Raw genomic sequence first — 26,266 nt, 5'->3', positions numbered from 1 at the left:
GGTGGAAGGCAATTCCCACACTATCTTCTCTGTGAGCTAGTGTCTGATAATTCAAAGAGGTTGCTGCCACTGTTCTATAACACGCGTGAGGCTGTCCTCACACTGTCTGTCAGTGCGCCTCTAATAGGGGTTCCTGTAAGAAAAGTACATCAATCAAAATGCATCCTAGTAAATTTTAAGATCAGAGAGCGACACCGCTAGCCGGCGCACGCTTCGCAAACAGCTTTTTCAAGGCCAACCCGTCTGGCCAAACTGAGGCTGTTAAATACCCTCCCTGGGGTGGGCGTAATGTGATTGAAGGTTGCTGCGTCCTATGAGTTTGAGTCTGTCATAGTGGGACAGATCTGATTGGCTATGGGGCGTGGCAGCCTCCGGGAGTGATTGACTATTGTCAAATCTTATCCTCTGCTGTCTCCCAGAATATTGCTGAAATAGCCGCAGATCATATCCAGGTAACGTATGCGTAATGTTATGCTGCGGATCAATGTCGCTGTATTGTTCAGCTACACGCTGTTTTTGTGTGGTGCCCGTCTAATCAGAGATTCCTTCGTGGGAGTTAATGTCCCAGATTGTGACAGCCATCGGGCAGGAGCAGAATAGTTCATACAATGCTAAAGGGTAAGTAAATCAGCAAATCGGCAGGGAGAGGGAGGGGAGGAGGAAAGTACCAATAATCGCAAAGTACAGTTAGAGGGCAAAAGGATTAAGTCACAGGTGCCTGACGGGGCATGGTATTCTCAAAGTTGCCATGTTTGTGCCAGAGTGTTACCATGTTAATGCAATAATGTTTCTCATGGAGACACCTTATTATAAAGTATCCATCTTTCCCATTATCTGTTGACAACATCGAAAAACTAAAAATACTGAAATTTGTATAATAATTCCATTATCATTATCAGTAAGAAGCGTAAAGGGACATGAGAAAGAGAAAAAGATATATTTAATAGTGATATCGTATCTCATCTGCGATAGTCATATGTCAATAAAAATGGAGACACTATAATGTGTCAAGAAAGGAAGAATTCTTTAGATGTATTAAATAAAATATGACAAAAAGTGTCAAAAAATGTGACAGTGACACGAGAGAGAGGGGTATTGGTGTACAGGGTGAAATCATAAACGGTCTGTCCACTTTGTGGAAGACTGATGTGATAATTAGAGGAATATAAGTGAGAAATATACATATATATATATTTTTTATATATTTTTGGTGTGTATCTGACTGCAATCGCAAAGAAGGACTACAGAAGAAAAAAAAAAAAAAAAGGAGAGAGAGCAATTCATCTATCATGGGTGCTCAAGTGAGATCCAAAAGATAATCCACTGTGGGGATATTGGTCAGTGAAGAAATAATAGTAAAGGTGAGTGTGACAAATAAAAACAAACTGAGTGTGGAAACCAAAACGTGTTGAGATGAAGAAAATGACCTAATATTAGTATTAATGATATTGGAGAGACTATCATGTCCGCTATCTGTTGGTAGATGGACAAAAAATAAAGACGCAAAAATATTATAATATAATAATAAGTGTAAGGCAACATAGGCAATGGTACTATACATGAGAGTGGAATTTGTAAGATAAGAGAATATGGATGAAAGATAAAATTAAAGATATGCTGTATATTTATTCTCCTCATTTAAACCGTGAGGAAACATGGCATCTAGCAAGAATATGAGTCTGGTTTCTTGTCTGAGCAATTCACTGTCCAGGTCTCCTCTCCTAATGCCAAGGTTAACTTTTAGCATGCCGAATGCTTTGAGTCCTGAGGGGTCTTGATTATGATATCGGTAAAAATGGCGAGCCACTGGTGTTAGGGTTCTCATGGCTGCCTTGTCTCTTGGGGCATTTTTGATGCTGTTCACATGCTCCATAATTCGCTTTTTTAAGGGTCTAATAGTCTTACCTATGTAAATTTTGTCACAAGGACACTGTAAATGGTATACAACCCCTGCTGTGTTGCAGGTGATCTGGTCCTTGATTTTCCAGGTGGAGTGGAATTTATCAAGATAAGAGTTTTTGGCAATCATAAAAGTACAGGCCTTACAGGTCCCACATTTACGTGACCCAGTAGTGGTTTTGTCTGGTCCCTTGATTTTGTCCAGGTGGCTGTGGACTAAAATGTCACGCAGGTTCTTACTTCTGCGCCAGCTGATGTCAATTCTATTACCCAGGATGGAGGACAGATCTGGGTCCGTTTTGAGTATATCAAGGTGTTGGTTTAGAATTTTCTGTATGTCTTGCCACTCCTGGCAATAGGTCCCAATAAATCTGACTTTTTGATCTTGTTGAGTGTTTTTCTTAGAAGATGTCAGTAGTGATTCTCTTGTCACTTTTTGGGTGGTATTAAATGCAGATTTAATGGCCCTATTGCTGTAGCCTCTCTCTCTGAGACGGCCACTCAGCTCATCAGCTCGTTTTTTATATATTTCGCTTTCTTAAAATTGACAAATAAAAGTTACTTTTTATTCGTGTGAGTTTCAATAGGTGCATCACACATGGACATACTCTTTTCTTTCTATACGTGTTCCTATACCTTATGTCCAGTGGTAGCACACCTCCAATAACTATTGACATCTTTCCAGTCATTGTACCAACTGGGGGTCCACCTTTTTGCCTCTCATAGATGAGGATCCTGTGCGAATAGCCCAAGCTTTGTTTGTTCTGATTTGGACTATACAGTCCAAGGGGTCAATCCTATTAGGTGCAGATGATATGAAACTCGCAAATCACTACGTCACTGCGCACTTTACAGCGGACTGAATTTGCTTAAAAGCAATTTTAAGCAAATTCCGGCCAGCGAAGGGTGCAAGATTGGCTTAATTTGGGTGCGGTTTTCAGCGTTTAAACGGCACCTCGCACCCTTCCGCACCAATAGGATTGACCCTCAAATCGGTAGTTCATATCGCACCGTGTGTATGCCCCATAATACATACTCTTTAATACAAATGTCTTTAACCCATGCTTCCTTTAACCACACAATTTGACTTTATTACTGCTGATAATGGGCCCCTGCAGTAGCTACAGACCTGGAGGCTGCTACATGCATGCCAGGGTCTGCTGGTTCAATAAAACATTTTTAAATAATGTCATGGTGCAGTGAGAACCATTTTCATTGGGGCTCTATCTGGGGCTCCATTTGTGAGTTATTTCCATCTGGTTGTGCAAACTTCATTCGGAGGCTATTTGTTTCTGCAAACTTACAGCCAGCTTTCTCTGTAAATGTTTGGTATGAGTAAAGCCAAATATAAAGGTTGGTTTGTTCATACTAAGAACTTTGCTCCAGAAAGTGACAGGCTTTTCAAACTTTTGTCATGCATACTTTACAGGGTGAGTTCTGTGATGAGGTTGTAGAACATATTTTCTAAAGCTAACTCTCCCATGCTAAACAATGCTGTGCTGTACTCCCATAGAAGACTACTACAAATGCAGAAGCTAATCTGCAGTTATTCCTGGCTACTTGGCAGCTAGATCAAGACATACTATCGGATTTTATAGACCTGATAGCTGGCGGTCAGTTCAGAAAAAAACAAACAAGTAAAATGTACTTGTGTAAATGTTATGATGATAACATTATTTTATTGCTTGCCAACTGCAATTATAGGTTTTTCCGGTACTTGTTTCCTAGCACGGCCACAATGATCATAATCGCGGTCATCGGGGGTAAAATCGGGGCCATCGCGGGCATCGCATGCGCAAAAAAATCGGGTGCGATGGGCCAGACGCGATTTCCCCATAGAGAACAATGTTAAATGCCTTAATTTACCCGCGATGACCACGATTTCCCATAGGAAACAATGGGTAATGGCTCAATTTACCCAAATTATCATAGGAACAATGGTAAATGGGCCAAAAACACCCCTGAACATTGAAATGTCCCCCCAAAAGTAGTTTACGCCACCACGTGATCAACGTGAACCCGAAGCGTGGCGAGCGGCGGCGCTACGCGTCCTCCGACCTTTTCATACCCCTACTATCCACTAGGGCGTGGAGTGAGAATAGACTAGTGTGGCGAGCGCAGCAAGCCACCGAGCCCGAAGCGTGGCGAGCCCCGCGAGGGGACGCGGATACCTTCACAGGTAAACGCGTCCCACGCTTCGGGCTCGGTGGCTCGCTGCGCTTGCCACACTATTCTATTCTCACTCCACGCCCTAGTGGATAGTGGGGGTATGAAAAGGTCGGAGGACGCGTACCGCCGCCCCTCGCGGACTCGCTGCGCTCGCCACGCTTCGGGTTCACGTTCATCGCGGGGTGGCGTGAACTACTTTTGGGGGGACATTTCACTGGTCAGGGGGGTTTTTTGGGCTTTCTGGCCCATTTACCATTTTTACCTATGATGATTTGGGTAAATTGACCCATTTAACATTGTTTCCTATGGGAAATCGGGGGCATCGCGGGTAAATTGAGGCATTTAACATTGTTCCCTATGGGGAAATCGCGGCCATCGCGGGTGGACCATTTAAGCATTTTTAGGCGCACACGACGCGACCGACCCGATTTTTCACTGTTTACAATGCATTTCAATGGAAAAATCGGGGGCATCGCGTCGGTCGCGTCGCAGGCCACTAAATTTACCCCCGATGGCCAAGATTTGTGGCCGTGCTAGGAAACAAGTACCGTTTTTCCTTGATTTAAATCATTTGTTCTCTTTTCAATTAGAGCTTATAGTTGTTTTTTTTTTTTAATCCTCAAATACATTAAGAGGCCAATGGTTACGGTATTATTGCAGCTGTGTTACAGCAACCATGAGGGTGAAAGATTAGGTGATAATGAGAACAGCTGGGAGAGCAGTACTTTTTCATGAATAGGTACTTGTTTTCTAGCACGGCACCCACGATTTTCATCTTATGCCATCGTTTTGATCGCATGGCATGCGATGCGATCAGACCCGATTTTTGAATTGTACAGGCACACTGATGGGTGATTAGTATGTTAAATGCACCCCCATTGTTAACGCCACCCCCACTATGAACGCCAACCCGAAGCGTGGCTAACGCAGCGAGCCTGCGAGGGGCGGTGGTACGCATCCTCCGACCTTTTCATACCCCCACTATCCACGTTGGCATAGTAAATCACCCATCAGGGTGCCTGTACAACTAAAAATCGCATTGCATGCCATTGTAATGGCATGCGATGCGACATTAAAATTGTACAGTTCGGGTCTTAGGACCCGGAAATCGGGTCCCATCGCATACCTTAATTAGTGGTATGAGATGGCATATGATGGGCGCCGTTCTAGGAAACATGTAACCATGAATGTGAACTACAGTAGTCACAGTGATGCTCCTTATATTGAGACCAATACAAGATTTAAGGCTTCATTTACGTAACAGTGATCCTGCAGTCAATGTAAAACACACCGGGATCTCAGTGCCATTTTACAGAAGTCGCTGCTTCGTAAATGAGGCCCTTTGTGCAGAAAAACAAAATTCTAAATGAGCCGCAAGGGATGAAGATGACATAAATATGGTGAACAATCAGTCTTAACAAGACTGGGCACAACCTACCCCGACATCCGGGGGGTAAACAAGGTAAACAAGATTTTGCTTTTTAGTTTTACTAATTGAACAACACCCAGGTTGTTAAACTACATTTTATCTTCAATATATAATAATTAAAAATAACTATCACACCTACATACTAGCAATTTATCTGTTCTAGCCCACATGACAAATGTATTACAAGTCTCAGAGGCATTTAATACATTTTTTTGGGGGGGGGGGGGGGGGGGGGGGGATATAAAAAAATAAAATTTTAAAAGTTGGATAAAATATTTAGCAAATCTTATTCACCTTTTCCATTTGCTGTGCAATTGTTAATAATAATACTAATAATAATAACTTTCCTATATTCTGTTTAGCATGGAGTGAGACAACTGGAAGGATGTGTGGTTTTTCTTTGTCATTGCTACTGAAGGAGTCTGTTTGCAAACTAAAGGAGTGTACACATGGTTCAATGTGGCGGCTGCCGATATCGTTTCGATATCAGCGGACACTGGGACCTGGCAGTGAGGGAGGGACATTCAACGTCCACACGGTATATGGAAGAGATATTCTACGAAGGGGAAAATTTACGAAGATGAGAGTTCTATTTCTCATAGGATGTTGCTATGGGCAACCAATCAGATACTACCTATATTCTAGAATGTACTAAATAAAGAAGTAGATTCTGATTGGTTGCCCATAGCAACATCCCATGTGAAATAGAACTCCCATCGTAGTAAATGTTGGCCTAATTGTGAATTAAACATAAAATACACAATTAAATCACACTGGTGACATCAACGCATCCATGGACTAATGGGAACTAAAATTGACCTGGAGAGAAGTCTGTTTCCATTGCATCTACAGGCAGGAACTCTTGGATAACTTACTTCTATATTTCGGGAGAGCCAGATGAAGCATTAATAAACCTGTTCGATAACTGGCTGTAGCAAGGCTGCTACTGTATATAAAATGACAGATGCACATTAATATGGATGGCCATGAGTATCTTAAAAAAAATATTGAGATTTTTTATAACCGCACATTGCCATTCTTTTATCTTTACATAAGACTGGTATATTAAACAAAATGTCATTTTTTGGGGTTGCTTTGTATGCACGTGAAGTCACGGTGGGGCCAGCGATACTTCTGCCAGCCCCTGCAAAGATGGAGCACGCTCTAGCTGTACAGCTCTATATTTACACTGTGATTTAGATTTCAGTTTGAACACATGACCTCACCCATCTCTAACGCTTTTTGCACATATTACATCTGCCCCACCTGCAGTGCAACATTATATTGTCTATTTGCTTGCTTTTTCTGAATCAGGCCTATGGGGACTATAATCCGACCCCTATGTACTAAACTGCTTTAAAGCCTATAGAGGCATGGTTGAAGGAAAGAGATATTTTAATTCCCCCATTCTACCCCATTTGTAGAAAAATCCTCTGGAGAATCCGAAACTGCACATGTGCAATTTCCAGAATCAGAGCAAGTGCCAGACAGAAGATGCAGGAGGGGAATCAAAAGATCTCTTTCCTGCTACCATGCCTCCATAGGCTTAAAGCAGTTCAGTACATAGGGGTCGGATTATAGTCCCCACTGATAATAACGGAGACTGCAATCTGTAGTGCTAATTAGAATTCTGTAGGAGAGTTCACAGAAATCTAATGCAATATGCTAATATCACTTTTTATGGGGGGGGGGGGGGGGGGGGGTTATATTTATTCAAACAACTTCTGTTGTATTTTTAATTTTCGGTCAAATTTCATGAAGCTATGTTTGTTCAAGGCCACATGCTACTGTATATATTTTTTGGGGTGCAGATGCTAATAAAGATACATAGTGGCATGGTTCTACCGTCTAATTAGAAGGGTATACCAGTATTTTTCTTCCTGACATATATGGCCACAGCGCCCCACAATTCGATATCTAAAAAATAAGGTAATATATGGGCATCTGGTGTGGAATGTCTCCATATTACTTTTGTTTCAAGTCAGTACTTTTGGGTTCTGGCTTGGGTTTTGTGAGAAATAAAACGTGAAAATGTGACTACGGATGATATCCTATTACCCGCGATCTCTGATTGTGGGTAAAAGTCTAATTAGCCCTGATAAACCAGCATGAGCCACGGCTTATTGAGAGTTGCTTTGCCTGCATTTCAGCGAAAACACGGCTGTGGCTTAGAAAAAACACACATTGTGAAGCGGGATAAAATATATTAAAAAAAACCCCACCACCAGTCAAATGGTCGTTTTAGGCTCCCAATGCATATTAGGATACCCCCAGAAAATGAAGGCTTTCTCTCTTCTAATAATTACATATGTGTTCGTACCACACATATGAAAACAACTGAAAGAGGGAATCATTTATTGTTAAAGCTTATTACATTTTTTCCTTTAGTGATTTACCTTGTTGTTATATTGCTGCCTTAGAACTTAGCACAAGCCTTGAGGATGATCTTTATTCCACTTCCCCCCATAACCACCCCACAACCACACACACACACACACTTGACAAACCTTCCTCAACATGCTCCTGTCAAGATAGCTTCCTTTGGCATCATAATATATACTACTCCATACCTGAATATACTCAACGTACCTCAATATACCGCAACATGGACAAGTCACTCGGAAGGGAGCGGAGCTGATTATTTGAGAGACACATATGACTAACCATGACCAGATGGTCGAGGTGGTATAGTCGCGTCAGCCCCTGAGAGCAGAATGAGATAGTTTAGATACCGACAATAAATAATCCATCCATGCGTATAGAAGGGTGTTTCCACAGCTTACCTTATTTGAAAGATTGACTACATTTATATCCGCATATTCCATCTTCAATATGCCATTTTCTATCTGGAACTTGCTGCGCAAGTCATCATAGTAACCAGAACGCATCTGGTCCACCAGCTGTAAAGAGAATGAGAATCACCATTTGGCCATGCACTTTGCGATGCTTCCCTCTAAAAGTGCAGTAAGTGGTATTATTTGGTCTTGTTATTTCATTATCCACCGATCCTTACACTGTATTGCGAAGACTCTGGTTTCTGGTCTCCTCATTAGCCAACTGCAACACCCACTGTACATTGCACTGGCCTCTATGAACTGTAGCTTGTGTGCTTACTCTGCGTGCTTATTACTATAAGCCATCAGAATGGAGCCCAGCTTATTAATATCTACCATAAGAATACCATAGGAATATATAGTTATATGATTGACAAACTAAAAAGGACAGTTTTTCATATTTCATATTAATATACATAAATGGTTGTGCAATGATGAGTTTCATGATATATATGAAATAACTGCAGTGTTAATAATAGTGAATAGGGGCACCATTCTCTCCCAAACCTCTGCAGGTGGTTTCCGTCTTCAGATGATGGAGTTTAAGTCCCGATACAGAGATATATGTTAACTCGCTGTTATCACACATTGATGGTTACAGACCTGAGGTTGTGCACATCTCGTTCTGTGACAATGGGCCTTATTCTAGTTCACGCTTTCTGACAAAATCCTTCTTAGATGGACAAAACCATGTGCACTGCAGGGGGGCAGATGTTACTTGTGCAGAGAGAATTAGATTTGGGTGGGGTTTTACTTCAAAGTGAGATCTATATTGCAGTGTAAAAATAAAGCAGCCAGTATTTACCCTGCACAGAAACAAAATAACTCACCCAAATCTAATTCTATCTGCACATTTTACATCTGCCCCCTGCAGTGCACAAGGTTTTGTCCATCTAAGAAAGATTTTTGTCAGAAAGAGTGAACTAGAATAAGGCCCAATGCAACAGTGATTTGGAGGATTCAGTATTGAATCCCGGCGGTCGGGATCCCGGCGTTCAGAATCCCGACGCCGGGATCCCGACAGCCGAAATGCCGACAAGGGGGGGACGTGGATCGCCCCCCCTTGCGGGCTCGCTGCGCTCGCCACGAAGCGGGACCGGTGCCTCGCTGCGCTCGGCACACTAATTTATTCTCCCTCCAGGGGTGTCGTGGACACCCGAGGAGGGAGAATGTGTCGGCATTTCAGCGGTCGGGATTCCGGCGTCGGGATTCTGAACGCCGGGATTCCGACCGCCGGGATATTAACTGCATCCGATTTGGACACCACAGGCTGAAGCCACTTGTGAGGTGGGGAGTGATGAACAACACAGGAGTGTTCCAAGGCCAGTGTGCATGTCTTTCAAGGCAGAATGACTGTCTTTTGCAGCAGGATTACACTGGACATAATGAGTAACCTGAAGGTGACTCTGATGTCCAATGGTCCTGCAGTTGATCCAATGCTGCCAATGGAGTATCCTTCAATGCAGCAGCGCATCACAGAGCCTGCAGTGGGTATACTTAAACACAAGGCAACCTCCCACAGCTTTTGCATACTTTCGCATCATCATTTGCAGTGTACATGCTGCCACTGGGTGAAATAATTAGGCGCCATGGCCTGGTCTACCACTGCTATGCAGATGACACACAGCTGTACTTGTCCTTTGCTCCGGGCACTGAGAACCCAATAGCAACCCTAAATGGCTGTCTAGCTGAGCTCCAGGAATGGATGAGTGCCAATTGGCTGAGACTGAATCATGATAAAACAGAGGTCCTTATGTTTGGACCTCAACATCAAAGGACAAGACTGCAGCACAGCCACCCAACTGAACTGACACTTGGGGGTTCAGAATTACAAAACTCTGATCATGTGCGGAGTCTTGGCGTGGTACTAGATGGTGGATTGACACTTAAACATCAGATATCAGCCACAATCAAATCCTCATTCTTTCATCTGAGGAACATAGCCAGAATCAAACACTTAATCCCATCTGAAGACCTGCCAAAAGTCTTACATGCATTTGTATAATCTCGTTTGGATTACTGCAATGCCCTTTACCTTGGTCTACCAGCAAAAGAACTACACCGATTACAGCTGGTACAAAACACAGCTGCCAGGCTGTTAACTAAACAGCCCCGCTCTAGCCACATCACTCCCATTCTCTACTCCCTTCACTGGCTGCCAATAAAATGGCGAATAATTTTCAAGATCAATCTACTGAGTTTCAAAGCCCTACATGACCAAGGCCCAAGGTACCTGAAGCAGCTTCTGATTCCACATTGTCCCACCCGATTACTGCGGTCTGTAAATGAAGGACTTTTAGCAGTACCTAGGATCTCCCGTAATTAGTCTGGAGGTCGAGCTTTTAGCCATTCAGCTCCGACTTTATGGAACTCACTTCCCAGCACAGTTCAAGAGACCCCCACTCTAGAATGCTTCAAAAACAGACTCAAGACCTTCCTATTTACTCAAGCGTTTCCTTCAGTCCCTTAAGTATTGTTTATGAAAAGCTTTTCTGTACTGTATTACATTCATTCTATCTGTTAAGCGCCTTGAGTCCTATTGGAGAAAGAGCGCTATATAAATAAAATTATTATTATTATCCCTGCATATAGAGTTACAGCACTGAGCAATTTGTCTGTATTAGATGTTTCATACAAAGGATTAGTGGTGGTACTCTGGGAAAGATATATGAAACATTCTCTATACTCTAAATAGTATATATCTGATATGTTCTCTAAAATGAAACAAGATAATTGGTTGTTATGGCCATCTCTTCCACTTGTCCCTCTTAGATGGTTTGATGCATTCTCCCCACCTCAGCTTTGTGACCGGCAGGCTATTCCATCAAAATACTGTCCTAAAGGAATAGTAGCTGCCTGTGGTGGAATGTCATGGAAACACAGAACAATGTACCTATATGGCAGGTGCGATGCCTTTTTGGATTTAAATACAAAGTGGTTACAATATTTTTCCCTTCCTTTTCCTTTTCAAATAAAAACAAATTCTGGTGGAATAGGAAATGCCCCTGCTGTACAGGACATACCTTCAGCATATCAAAATAGCAGAGAGACTCTTTCTCATAGAGCAGTGGATCCAGAGCTCGCATTAGAAGAATTATCGTCAGTAGGCACCCTGGAACAGAGAAACGTTTGGGGAAATTAATGGTAATGAGAGATACTCAGCAAATCAAGACAGCAGACCTCTATAAGCCTTTATAATGTAAACTCTCATGAGCAGGGCCTTCTTTCCTCATGTACTTTTCCTTCTGGTAATTAAATTACCTTTGATGGCACCAAATCCTGTGGTTTTCTGTCACCCTGAAAATGATTTCAGTGCCGTCTGCTGCTGCAGCTATGTTTATGTACCCTGTACATGTCCTCTATTGTATTCATCTATAAGTCAAGGCCCCCATACACTAGTCTGACTTGTCCTAAAGACAAGTTGTACCAGTTTGCCCTTGAGAGCCCCCAGCAGCTCACTCATGATTTAGGACTTGTGCCATTTTTACATGCAATAAAATCACATGTGATTTAGTGCATGTAATATACCCGGGGAGCTGCAGAAGTGACGTGGGCCAGGCAGCAGCGGCGGGGAGCTTGTAGCGGTATTTGCTGGTCGGCGGGGCAAGAAGCGCTGCTGGATTTTAAAACATATTTTGAAAAGACCGGATTGCCGGACGCTGATTGGTTGGGCTCTTAGCCAATCAGCCAATCTTTTAAAATATTTTTTCAAATTCAGCAGTGCTTCCCGCCCTGCCGCCCGACAAATATCACTACTAGCTTCCAGCTACCCGCCTCACGGACACGACAGCCCACCCCACACAGACCGGACCCCACTGCTGCACATAGGTGTGTGCCAGTGGCGCTAAAAAGCACTGATGGATAGATTTAATGTGCAGTCGGTCCGACCTCCCCACTGCAACACAATGCGCATGGGACCGCACACCGGGTCGGGGGGGAAGTCAAACACATCCGATTTGGGCCGATTTCTAGGCGCAATCTGTCTGGATCAGCCCAAATTGGACAAGTGTATGGGGCACCTTCACTGTTTCTTGTTTTGCTTCCTTGTTTATGTACTCTGTAATCAGGTGCTAGAGATAAGTTTGGGACAGCATTGGTTTCATTGTAAAATATATGTACACATTCTGTTGTTTCAATGCTACTGCAGTCTAAAGTTACTTGTTGTTAATATTGTTGGTACTTAAGGGTGTACATACAGGACGCCGTCCCAGTGATTTGGACTGAGCCCCGTGTGTAATCAAGATGTAGTTAGCAGTTAGAGATTAGATGGCCATCTACATCCTGCCTTCCCCAGCCGTGGCCAAATACACTGTGCAGGAGGCATCTAATGAAAATATTCTTGCTGCACTGCCTATTCGGCCGGGTGATAGTGAAGCTGTGGGGCTGCGCATCGCCATCACCCGCTGTCACACACCTGCCTGATGATGCAGTCAAAATCACCTGGAAGAAATCGCCCCTTTGAGTACTCAGCTTAGGAAAGGATTTTCAGCCCAACCATAATTATATTAGAGACAAGTGACTGTACTTCTTTCTTGATGGTGACATCTGCAGGTTATAACACTGTACTACCAAAACAGGAAAGTATAATAAAGTCTGTTTGTTTTGCAATAAAGGCAGAAATACAAAAGGTATTTGTGTGTATTCTATTTAACCCTTTAATGACTAAAGAAACAAAGGTACTTGTTTCCTAGCACGGCGCCAGCGATAAAAATTGTGTCCATCGGGACCTAAAAAATCGCGTAGATCGCATCGCATACAACCAAATCGCATGCTATGTGATCGACGCAATTTTTACATTGGAACCAATGTAAAATGGTCCCTGAGACCCGATTTTACATTGGCCCCAATGTTAAATGCCCCCCAGACCCCAATTTTCATTGTATCCCCACCCTAATGGGTCAAATGCCCCCCCCCCATTGTTAACGCCACCCCAACGTCCTCCGACCTTTTCATACCCCCACTATCTACGTCGGCGTGGAGTTGATTTTATACACTGAGCCCGTCGATTGGACCCACAAAACTTCACAGGTATTACGCGTCCGCTCTCCACGCTTTGGGCTCGGAGGCTCGCTACACTATATAAAATCAACTCCACGCCGACGTGGATAGTGGGGTATGAAAAGGTCGGAGGACGCGTACCGCCGCCGCTCGCCACGCTTCGGGTTGGCGTTCATCGTGGGGTGGCGTTAAAGATGGGGGGGGCATTTTACATAAAATTTACCCATCAGGGTGGGTATACAATCAAAAATCGGGTCCATTGGGCCATTTAACATTGTTCCCTATGTAAAATCGGGTCCATCGCATCGGTCGCATTGTATGCCATTAATATGGACCCGATTTTACATAGGAATTTAACATTGAATACAATGCATTCAATGTTAAATCGCGTCGGTCGCGTCGCATACCTTAAGTTAAGGCATGCGATTTTTTAATTGTCGGGGAAAAGGCTAAAAATAGCCCTAAAATCGGGTCGTCGCATACCTTAACTTAAGGTATGCGATGACCCATGACTGGCGTCGTGCTAGGAAACAAGTACCGAAACAAAAATGAGCCCATCACGTTTCCCAGTTTGCCATGCCTCAAAAAAAGCAAATTCTTTTTCTGGATAGTGTCTGGTTGATGTCTCAGCCCTACAATCATCACCTCAGCAGACAATATCAACCTGCACTGCAGAAAGACAAGAAGATCTAGCACTTTGGGCCTGATTCAGACCTGTTCGCTATGCTGCGTATATATGTAGCATAGCAAGCAGGTAAACGCCGCCCCAGTCGCCTGAATCTGCTCGCTAGCATGTGATCGGATGAGTTCACATACATGTACAGCCGCATGCGGTTGTACTGGAGAGAAATTATTTTCCCCTTCACTAAATAAAGTCAGCCTAGACTGACTCTTATTTTGGCCGTAGATGGCCAAATTCGGGGTGGGCGTGGGCGTCAGCTTAATGTGACGTCAGTCGTCTGCCTAAAGCAGGTATTGACACGTCAGCGTTCACAGGGGTACAACCCAGCGTTTCTACGGGCATGCACACCATTTTTGTGGGCACACCCATTAAACGCTGGGTAGTCCCCTACGTCCACCCCCTGCACTCCCACCCTGGAGCAAATGCCCTGGCAAGTGTGAATCTCGCCAAAGGCATTCACTCTAGGTGTTTGCACATCCGCATAGTCGCAAATGCGCAAACCCCTAACATCGGGCAGGGAAGCAAGTTTGTCCCGCACCGAGTGGGTCTGAATCGCTCCCTTAGAGTGAGTTGTATCAAACGTTGTAGGGCGCTAAAGTACTAACCAATCATCTTCTGATATTTTACAGGTTGTGTTGTGTAAAAGTACAGTTAGGAGCGGATTGGTACTTTATGGCTAGCCAATGTTTGATATATCTCACCCTTAATAGAATACTCCTAGACAATACAATATGCTTACAAATAACAAAAGTTATTTACTGGTAATGAGCAGACAATGACACCACTGAGAGGTAATGAAAAACAATTTTGGTCCGATTTTGTGGAATGACTGATTTTTACAAAGTTGACTAATGTAATAGCATCCGAGATCATTAAAAGTTGGAAGCTTTCAGCACCAAATAAGAGCTGTCACTAAAAAGTCGGATTTAGAGGTTTTCACCATGTTCAACATATAGCTCGGCCGTAATGGGAGCAGTCTAACCTTATACTTTGAACAGCAAAAATAGCTCATATACAGATGTAGCCCCTCTCATGCTTGCAGGAGCTGGCGATAGAATCGCCAGCCCCCAGAAGGGGGCGCGGACAAGATGCTTGTGCGCCCTGTTCTGATGGAGCTCCTCGCTGCCATTTGCCGCCTCCCCGAATCCCCCCTAACCCTGCCCGTCCCCCTGAAGCGGAGACGGCCAGGGTCCCGCCGCCCACTGACTGGGACGACCGTGTGAGTGAGACACTCCCGTGTCCCAGTCTAATGGAGTCCCTCTCCACCAGCGGGGACGTTCTGGCGAGCGCCGGCAATGAATGGAAGGGGCTCCATCTGTACTGTATATGTCATTTTTAGACACCCAAGTGGTTTCTGCTGATTAAAATGATATACAGCATGCCAATATTCTGTATGTAATCACCACTGTATATGCACAACAAATAGTGTTATAGTGGGCTGGGAAACACTAACATTTTTATGCAGATACAGTCACACTTACATACAGAATATAGGCATGCTGTATATCATTTAAAATCACAGAAGCTGCTTATGCTTCTGATTAGCATAGCAATGCGCATAAGATCCATTTAACGGTAAAAAAATAAAAATATGACCATTTTTTAGCAACTTTTCCCCCAGCCACTAAAATCAGCACACCCTGGCCTATATGTTAAAACTCCATTTTTTTCACATCCTAGCCTCAGTCAAAACAGTGAGCCTCTCATTGGATTGGTAGGCTGTCTATTTTTCAAAATGTTATGCCTTGTCGAGTTACCATATCGTAAGCATGACAACAGAAGCATGAGTTTGACTGGAGTTTGGACTGGATTTGGACTTACACCCGCACATGGCATCATTTTATTTTTCACCAATTACTATCTCTCTCAGCCTCTAAGCCGATGAAAGCTATGTATTTTCTTTGTTTACTGTCTCTTTACAATGATTTGTACCATGTACCTCCGTAACCACTGTTTGCAAAGCCTGTATGCTGTACCATCACTAGTTGCACACCCGTTGAACAACAAGCTGGCAGGGTGTGCCAGCTTTGGAAGAAAAGTGCTACAACCAGTCGAACTCATGCTTCAGTTGCCATGAAAATAATATTATTACTGCTGCCTTTGAGCAGCATGATCAAGATGGCGCCGCTGATGGCTGCCTAGGAGCTGTGCAGCTCAGCCAAATATGTTCCATGTGTGATAACTGTACTGTCTCTCTGCTTGTATTGTTACCTACCTGGCTGTTTCTGTGACCAGTGGCGCCGCTGATGGCTGCCTAGGCGCTGTTCAGCTCGGTGGGTATGTGCTCCCTATGTGATAACTGTACTTAATGTTACCTTCCTGGCTGTTGCAGCGACCAGTGGCGCCGCTGATGGCTGCCTAGGCGCTGTGCAGCTCGGTGGGTATGTGCTCCCTATGTGATAACTGTACTTAATGTTACCTTCCTGGCTGTTGCAGCGACCAGTGGCGCCGCTGATGGCTGCCTAGGCGCTGTGCAGCTCGGTGGGTATGTGCTCCCTATGTGATAACTGTACTTAATGTTACCTTCCTGGCTGTTGCAGCGACCAGTGGCGCCGCTGATGGCTGCCTAGGCGCTGTGCAGCTTGGCCAAATATGTTCCATGTGTGATAACTGTACTGTCTCTCTGCTTGTATTGTTACCTACCTGGCTGTTTCTGTGACCAGTGGCGCCGCTGATGGCTGCCTAGGCGCTGTTCAGCTCGGTGGGTATGTGCTCCCTATGTGATAACTGTACTTAATGTTACCTTCCTGGCTGTTGCAGCGACCAGTGGCGCCGCTGATGGCTGCCTAGGCGCTGTGCAGCTCGGCGGGTATGTGTTCCCCACATGTAATGTCTTAATGTAATATATGTAATGCCTTCACCCCCCCACCTTCATCCCTGCTTGATGCTGCACTGTAAATCCACAAAAAATTCCTAGTGTGCGCAAGCATACATGGCCAATAAAGTTGATTCTGATTCTGATTCTGATTCATATTTTAACTACACATTGTACGTGTTCACACTCAATCACATTAAAAAAAGCATTCACATTTTCAGGATGCAGTTGGCATCTTGATGCTTAGCATGCTGGTGGTCTGGGGAACGGACCAGAAATGCCAACAGTCAACATCCAGAATGAAAGTATGCCGGGGAGGGTTAGCGTTAGGCTGCAGGAAGGGAAAGGGGGTTAGAGGAAAGGTTAGAGAGAAAAAGACTGGTATACAGTCATTAGGTCAGCATGCATTGGCTCGACCACTTAAGGTCGACACGGCTTAGTTTGACACATGAAATACGTCGACAGGTTTGGAGGGTTAGGTCGACAATGGCAAGGTCAACAGTCAAAAGGTTGACATGAGTTTTTCACATTTTTGTTTTGAGCCAACAGGCGGTATTTCATGCCCTACCACCCACTAGGAGGTGGAGGGAGAATAGAATAGTGTGCCACGTGCAGCCAAGCACCGAGCCCAAAGCACTGCGAGCACAACAAGCCATGTGAGGGAACACAGTACACTTTGATGTCCATGTCGACATTCGGAACACAAAAAGTCATGTCGACATTTTGACTGTAGACCTTGCCATATTCAACCTAATGCTTCTGTCGACTTCCAACCCTGTCGACCGAAGCCATGTCAACCTATTTCATGTGTCGACCTAAGCCATGGTGACCTTCAGTGGTCGACCTGATAACCCATACCCAGTAAACATACCCAGCAGGTGCTGTGAATGTTAGCCGTGTGACTGCCAGCATTCTAATCACTTGGATCCTGCACCCAACCCATATTTAAAAAAATAAAAAAAAATCCTCATCTAGAATGTTGCCGATTTGAAAATAAAATGATGCCAAAGCAAGGACCATATCTTGTATTGCAATTTACATTAAAAAACAAAAAGACACGCACTTTTGCCAATTTTTGGTAGATTGGTCCAGCCTTGCGAAAAGAAGTAAGAAACTGAATACTAATTTGTGGCTACTGCAAAAAGGATCACGGATGTTGGCATATGACAAGCCCCAAAAGTGTTAAACAGGCTCAGTAGCAAAGGAGAAAGACCTGGAGATATAATACAGTCCTTTAAAGGCCAGGAACCAGTTTAAACAGTACCTGGCTGAAAAATCCTAACACTGGGCTAGAGAGAAGAGTATATAGAGCACCTTAGGGAACTATGTGAAGTATTCTTATAATCGTTCTGCAATAAGGTGAAGGGTGCTCATGCAACACGGACTTGTGTCACGTACTGTAGCACAAAACCTTTCAGACACACAGGCAAAAGACAACTGCAACTTTATGTCCCAGTATCCTGGAAACTTAAGGTTTACATGTTAGATTACATAAAATCATAAATTCCTGGGCTGTTTACATTAAAGGGAGCAGGCAGATGTTGGTAATACAATACAATATATTTATATACACACACACGCAAGTGAGATAAGAACTTTCTCTCCCGGCTCCCCTGCCTGGCTCTCTGAGAACCCCCCTCCGCCAGCATCCGCTCACCGCTTCTGTAAGTTCCCCACCTGCCACTCCTCATCCCCCTGCTGGCTCCCAGTGTCCCACTGCCTGGCTCTGGGCTGCACATAAGATTTATGTGCACGGGACCACGTATCGGGTCGGATGTGAAAACATGAGCTTTGGTCCGATTTATCGGCCTGATCAAACAGAATCGTGTCAAATCGGACCAAATCTCACTAGTGTATGTGTTAATTCCTGGGCCGTGAAAGTAATGGTTGGAAATCATGGATGGATAATTGGCTGGTGACCTTACCGTTTATTCACAGTTGATAGATTGCTTCCAATCATTTTCAATACTGTCCAGTATCTACTTTGTGTGGGCTGGCATAGAGAAACTATTGGGAAACTTGCCGTTTGTGCAAACGTGCTATCATTCTCATGTTTTCATTATGTTTGCTAATATTTAAGCTAGGGTTAAATCCTTAATGAAGGACAGGTGCATCCTCTAGGTGGAAAAGTCCCTCATTACAACCCTTCCCACAGACAGAAATCCTAAGAACATGGGATGACGGAGGTGTTGCAGGACAGGAGTTGGGAAACACAGAGAATATATAACCAGAAATCTATTGCCTAGCAAGTATGTCAGTACGCAAACTTACACTTATTCTCAGGCTCCAGCTCCTGCAGTTCCTTGCAAGATTGTAGCTCTCGCTGTAATACACTGCTCTTTCCCTCTGATAGCTCCAAGCTAAAAAACAAACACACGGTTTGTACACCTATACCCCTTTCATACCACAAAATGCAGGGACTTACCCAGGAATATAGTCCAGGGCTCCAGCAGGGACATTCCCGGGTTGGCCCCTTTCACACCGGCCTAGTCCCTGTATTTGTCCACAACACCCACCGGCAAAAGAAGAAAGTGCATGTAATAACTACCTGAAGATGTGATCTGCTAATGCAGACTCTCGGAAATAACTTTTTCGTCTTCCTGCATAGAGAAGAAAAACAAATTTCCATTACAGAGGAGGATTACATTTATTGGTTTTCCAGTATATGGTGAACAACAAATACCACTCACCTGGATATAAGACACATTCCATCTGTGCTTCTCCATCCATCCAGATAACCTTGAATTTATGCTGACAATGATCACTTACACGTTCTTTAGTGATATCACAGATCTGCCAAAGATAAAGACCGACATACATCACACGTTGACAAAAAGGAATACTGTACAAATTGAAAAATAATAAGAAAGAAAAAATAAATACGTAAAAAGAAAACAAAAATACTAGTCACACATAACAGGGTAGCAAATCATAGTACACACAACAAATGGCAAAGCAGTACATTAACAGGTATGCGACACAAGAAGCGTATTTATAGTACCCAGAGTAAACTAGGCTTTTCTTTTCCGTCAGGAGTTCTCCAGGTGACCATAACTGGTTTTTCATTAATATACAATATCAAATTGTCTTCCACCTAAAACATACAGAACACAAAGAGTTCAAATGTTTATGCAGAAATCTAGTTCAACTGAAAATCGATTCAACCACAAGCTTATGGTATAAACATCATTACAAAACCTTAACATGTTAAAGGAGCACTGAGAGGTTAATATAAAATGTCAGTAGGGCTGCTCCTTCATCCAAGCGTATGCCTATGCATTCCACGGTCAGGCATGTTATACTAGGGCGCCTCCATTTTAGGGAAATGTTTGTTACGTGCGGTTCCACTTTTGTCCATTGCTGGCTTACCCCATAGACCAGGCATGTCCAACGTTGGCCCTCCAGATGTTGTGAAACTACACATCCCAGCATGCTTTGCCACAGTTTTGCTATTAGAGAATGCTAAAACTATTGCAAAGCATGCTGGGATGTGTAGTTTCAAAACATCTGGAGGGCCAACGTTGGACATGCCTGCCATAGACGGTGCGTTCAATACTCACTATTACTGGTACCACACAGCGATGTTAGAGCCCTGCAATGCAATTCCCAGGCTCCAATAAAGGAAATGCTCAGCTAAACAAGTTCATGTTTAAATGGAATGCTCTTTGGAAAGTATTGTTCAAATTTGCATCAACTTCATATACTATACTAGTAAGCCCACTTGAAGCTAGTCTGCTACTTTCTGTGTTTGTGCATGTGTGATAAAGAGATGTAGTTTTACTCTCTACCAGCAGATGGCGGAGTTTCGAAGACACATTGACACTAGATATAGCGATATAGATAGACATCTATATCTATCTATATATATATACACACACACACACACACACACACACATATATATACATATACACACACGGTATAAATGATCAGACATTGTATGTGCCTATTTTAGGGACTACACCGTACTGCCTTTTTTATAATGCTACCTGGTGTTCTTTAACAAATCTGCAGACAGAATATTGAATATGCATATAAAATTTGCAGTCTCCATGAACCCTTGAACAATAGCATTAATCTCACACATCTCAAAGTACAATATAAATTTACAATTTGCTGCTGTTTCTTGACACTATCTGGGTGATCTTTAAAAATCTCAACCCTCAAAATATGCCTTAATAGTTCCATGGGTTATCAATCTGGACAGAGCTATGAGTTTTGTCTTGTAGGTCCCCTTTCCTCATTTTCTAAGAAGACAGGGCTGTGCTTGGGAACAAACTTTCCTTTCAGTTGAAGGTACCCTTCTTTACTCCATCTGAAACAGGACATTGCCATTATGACATATGAGGTCTCTCTTCATTGTCTGATAAGGTCTGGAAATTTAGGACCTATGTTACTGGGACTCACAACGGATGACCAGTTGGTTCTATCTGCTGTCCATAAGAAATATAGGCCAGCATGCACACAGACCTGTGCCAAGTGGAATACCTCAGCAGTTTGCCAAGGTGATCAATTGGTTCTTTCTACTGTCCCCAAGAAAGGTTGGTTCCTTCGGCAGTCCTCAAGAAAAGTAGGCCAGTATGCACACAGACAATTGGCAGGTGGAATATCTCAGAAGTTTTCCTTGGTGCAGGCCTGCATGTTCCTACAAAATGTGAGTGTACATTCCACCACTTCAATAAGATTCAATACTTCCATCCAAAGATGCCAGGTTGACGTAAGGTCTTAGCACCAAAGCTTTCCATTATATTCTCTCTTAAGGATGTCTCCATGGAAATCCAGTTTCTACCAAAAGGATGCTAAAGAAAATATAATTTTGTACTTCACTCTGGCCATTGAAGGACAACGAAAGGCATTCCTTCATGTGCCATGGTTATGCTTCTATTATTCTTCATCTTCATTTCATTTTGTACTCCAGAACTGTCTTTTTTGGGCTTTCTTAGACAAATACGGAGCTCCCTGATGATATAGAGTGGGCAGAGTTTGATGGGATTTTTTGTCGTTGTTGATATGTTACTCAAGCTCCCTGAACTACACTTTTTTCTGGTTTTGGAATAACAGACACATGGCCAGATGTATCAAGCGTCAAAAAGTGATAAAATGGAGAGTGATAAACCACCAGCCAATCAGCTCCCAACTGTCATATCAAAGGCTGGGTGTGAAAAATAACATATAGGAGCTGGTCGGCTGGTTGTATATCACTCTCCATTTTATCACTTTTTAAAGCTTGATACATCTGGCCCTTAACCTTAAAAAGGAAAATGAACATTTATTCCTATGGCCTTCCTTGTTCACAATGTCGGCATGCTAACTGTCAGGATTCTTATAACCTTGATTCCAATACAAATCCTGTAAAATTATTCCACTTCTAAGGGGTTTCCTCTTATTAGTGTTTTGTCATGTGTTTTTCAATGTATATGTAAAGTGCACAGGAAAACCAAGCCCGACCTTCCTTTATACACTACAATGCTGCACGCTCATCTGATAAAATTACATTCACATTTATTTTAAAAATTGACGTCTAAATTTAAATTTTAGTAGCTTACCAAAACAGGATGTGAAACAGTTACCGATATCGATGGTCCATCCAGATCAACTATGAGAGATCGAATGGAAAGAGGGTGATCCGCTGAAAATGAAAGCAATAAGCATTTTAGGGGATACTGTAGGTCTTAAAAAGGAATAGAAACAAGTTGGACAGAAATTAAGTAATTCCAAGCTGTTTACCTCTTCCGAGAAGCCAACGATAATAAAACCAGGCACTCTGGTCATTGGGGTCAGTGAAGAATGCATTCTGTACAAGCTCCATTTCTAGCATACAAGGCAGAGATAATCAGCATACAAAAGCAATAAGAGCAAGTATCAAGGAGCTCGGTGTTCTATGAGTTATGTCCTGTAACTGTATGACAAACTGATACAATTAATGTAATGATCACAGAAGCAACCCTGCAATCTTTCATTCATGCAAACAATAACCTTTGTGCAAGGGTATATACACTAGAGCAGCGGTTCTCAAACTCGGCCATCAGGACCTCGCATAGCTCGTTTTCCAGGTCACCCAACAGGTGCACTCATTACCCACTGACACATTTGAAAAGATCCACAGGTGGAGCTTATTATTTCACTTAATTCTGTGAAGACGTCTCTGCAAAACATGCACCGTGTGGGGTCCTGTGGACTTTGAGAACTTGTGCATTAGAGTGTTACTAGGTATTCTGGTACATGTAGGAATACCAACACAAAGTACCACTGTTTCTCAATATAGTAACGAATAGTTATCTCTATAGATAGATTTGTCTTATAAACTTACCTTAATTTCAATTGAACAAAGGGCCTGACTCAGACCTAATTGCTGCTGTGTGAATTTGCTGAGGTCTGCGTTCAGATGGCCGCCGCCCTGACAGAGTGAAACCCCTCCTTGTGCAAGTCTGCTAATGGGCTTGTGAATCGATCGCTGTTCTGCAAATCCACTCGCAACTCACACCAAATGATTTTACCGGTCTGTGCAAGTGTGCCCATACACGGTACAATTATTGAATACAATTTGGACTAGATTGAACCGCATAGGTTTTGCAATGCAATGAGATGAGATCTAGTACAAAAAATATGTGCAGGACATACTTTTTGAGCTGTGCGATGAGATGTGTGAAGGGATTACGCATCTCATCGCACCCAGCAATTGTACCGTGTATGGGCACCTTCTGACCCTTCAACAAGTCTGCGACAGATACAGGCTGATTGAGGCCAGAGCCAATGTCACACATCTGCATTTTTCCTGATATTCCCCGAAAACAGATTGTTACCATCCACAGAGACCTGTAAATCAAACTGCAGTCGGTTTGGGAAAATAGAATTAGCTGATTGTTGCCGATGTTTGGCATCATGTGGCGGCTCAGACACATGTGCAGTCATTCGATAATTGATTGACTTGCAAATTCACACAACAGTGATCCGGACTGAATAACCCCCAAAATCTTGATGACCACTTTGTTTTGCTACATAAACTGTGAATACTATTTCTCACCAGATAATAGGACATTTTCAGTCACTCTGCCAAGTCGCTGTGGGTCAGGATGGATTTTCGGGAGAAGTTTGCTGCGATAATGCCAGGAAGAGTAGTTGGAGAAGTTTTTGGTGATAAGACTGGTGGTAAATTCAAGCTCATCAGAGAGCTGTACATGTGATGACTGAGTTACAAATCTTCGGTAATCCCAGCAGTGAACTAATGGAGATAAAAATAGATATGGTGAATGCGCTGCAGAATATCAGTGTTACTTTAAAAAGCTCTGTCAATTATTACTTACAGTTCCTTTCATCAACCTCCAAAAAGCGATTACATAGTGTCAGTTCCCTAGACCAATCTGGTTCCGGCATGTGCTTCATGATCCAACAACGGTGATACCAGGTCCCATAGGACTTTGGATTGACACGTAAGCAGCTCTCTAGGAAAGAGAGCTCTGCCAAATATAGAGAACGCATCTCCTCATCTGACCTCAAATAGAAAAGAAAAAAGAAACAAGTCAAAAGCTGGCCATACACTACTGTGTTCTCTTGCAGCAGTGTATGGCCAGCCAATCCCCTGCGAGCCGCCAGGCAGGGTTGTGTGCGATACAGCACATGTGGTCCTTTCACTTGTGATGGATCGCATGCAACCCCTGTTCCCTGCCGCCAATAGAAGGGTCCGGACCAGCATAACGGTTTGACCTCCGACTCAGGACTGATGCGCATGGGACCATTACACTAACCCATTTTGGGCTGATTTCTTGTCCTGTTCCGTCTGGAATGGGTAAAAATTGGCCCAAATAATGATAATGATAGTGTATGGGGGCCTTAACTTGTGTGCTTTTATTGGCATTTCAGCATGTGGCAAAGTCATATTCTCACGTATTGATAGAGAACCTCTAGTAACAAGTCAATTTCTTTGTACCTATTCGATACAAGGTATGCTCCAGCACAGTGATGGCTAACCTTGACACTTCAGCTGTTAAACTACACGTCAGCATGCTGGGATGTGTAGTTCAACAACAGCTGGAGTGTCAAGGTTAGCCATCACCGCTCTAGCACATAATATATTTTAGGCCAACACATGTGCCTCTCTACCTTCTGTTCTATGCCTGCACCTTCTCTGAAATACCCCATTCACACTGAACGAATAACCAACACCGGGTGCCAGACAGTCGGGATTCCGGCGGTCAGTACTACGACATCGGAATCCCGAAAGTTTAAATGCCCGACCCCCATAAACAGAGAATAGAACCTGTGACTAGTGCAATGAGCTACCGAGCCTGCAGTGTGGCAAGCACAAGATGATTGATAGCACTCGCCCCCCCTGTTTGAGTACCAGCGGTTGGGATTCCGATGTCGGTAGACTTATAGTGTGTACACACGGTCCGATTTCCTTTGCGATGTTGACGATATAGTCAACATCGGATCGGCATCGGATCAGAATCGGATGCAGAGCGCAAGGGTTTTAACCCTTGCGATCCCGATGCGCGTTCACGTATCGCAAGCCAGAAAGTCTTGGCTGCCTTGACTATATAGTGCAGATCTGCACTATATAGTCAAGATTGTATGCAAATCGGATGTGCCTTGCGATCCGATCTGATCGTGGATCGCATCTTAAGGCACATCTGACCGTGTGTACACACCTTTACCGTCGGAATCCCAACTGTCGGGCCTCCATACAGCACCAGCCGAGTCCTGGAGCATGCTCTGCTACCTGTGTGACAACCAGAGTTTTTGTCATGCCTGACCAGGGTAGGCTACAATGTGAACAGCGCAACCCAGGTTATTTAACCCAGTTAAAGCTAAAAGAAGCTGGTTGGCTGGTCGGTGGCACCTGCAGATCATGTGATCTTCAAGCTTCAGATCAGACAGCATGGCAGACATGGGTTCAGTGTGAAAGGGGTCAACCCAGGAAGGATCCAAGGAGCAGTATGAAAGTGTTATGAAGAGCTGTAACATGGGTTAGACCCACAATTTTTTGGGTGTAAAAGGGCTATAAATCACTTATACCATTGTTCTGTTTTGATGTGTGATTTGTTATACCAACTATGCTGCAGAGATATGTGGCACCTAATAAGTGAATGCTTCATAAGAATAAGTCATTTCAATTGTAGAATTATTTTCTCTAAACTGATAACCATATTGTACTTTTCATTCATTTGAAATAAACATTTTTCTAGGCATGAGAATAATGTATTTTTTTTTTTACAAAGTAGATTTTTATAAATAAACCCTTCCGGACTTGTAGCTTGGTGGGACTGCTATGCTATTACTGGTGCCTGTCCTTGTGTTTCCCTCCTATATCCCTATAGATTGTAAGCCTGTAGCAGGTCTCTCCTACCTCCAAGTCTGTCTGTTGTTACCCAGTTTGTTTTATCACTCTCTACTATTGTAAAGCGCAACGGAATCTGCTGCACTATATAAGAAACTGTAAA

At 43.4% G+C, this 26,266-nt stretch overlaps 1 protein-coding gene across 2 annotated transcripts in view; it reads right to left on the bottom strand.

Annotated features, from left to right (window-relative positions):
* RABGGTA (Rab geranylgeranyltransferase subunit alpha) overlaps positions 1 to 26,266 on the bottom strand; it is a 69,932-nt gene that overhangs the window by 16,732 nt on the left and 26,934 nt on the right. Inside the window, exons 6-16 of one of the 2 annotated variants that reach the window (XM_083187812.1) lie at positions 24,131 to 24,318; positions 23,851 to 24,048; positions 22,554 to 22,637; positions 22,373 to 22,455; positions 19,828 to 19,920; positions 19,517 to 19,619; positions 19,375 to 19,426; positions 19,098 to 19,186; positions 11,355 to 11,443; positions 8,281 to 8,397; positions 8,087 to 8,200 (exon numbers count right to left, since the gene is read on the bottom strand). In XM_083187812.1, the coding sequence (XP_083043938.1) occupies positions 8,087 to 8,200; positions 8,281 to 8,397; positions 11,355 to 11,443; positions 19,098 to 19,186; positions 19,375 to 19,426; positions 19,517 to 19,619; positions 19,828 to 19,920; positions 22,373 to 22,455; positions 22,554 to 22,637; positions 23,851 to 24,048; positions 24,131 to 24,318 (1,210 nt within the window). The remainder of the gene's footprint in view (positions 1 to 8,086; positions 8,201 to 8,280; positions 8,398 to 11,354; positions 11,444 to 19,097; positions 19,187 to 19,374; positions 19,427 to 19,516; positions 19,620 to 19,827; positions 19,921 to 22,372; positions 22,456 to 22,553; positions 22,638 to 23,850; positions 24,049 to 24,130; positions 24,319 to 26,266) is intronic. The other variant, XM_083187821.1, reaches the window with a different exon arrangement.

The sequence above is a fragment of the Crinia signifera genome, chromosome 1, assembly GCF_055691185.1.
Source record: "Crinia signifera chromosome 1, ASM5569118v1, whole genome shotgun sequence".
Lineage (NCBI taxonomy): Eukaryota > Metazoa > Chordata > Amphibia > Anura > Myobatrachidae > Crinia > Crinia signifera.
This window is presented reverse-complemented; position numbering and strand designations above follow the sequence as displayed.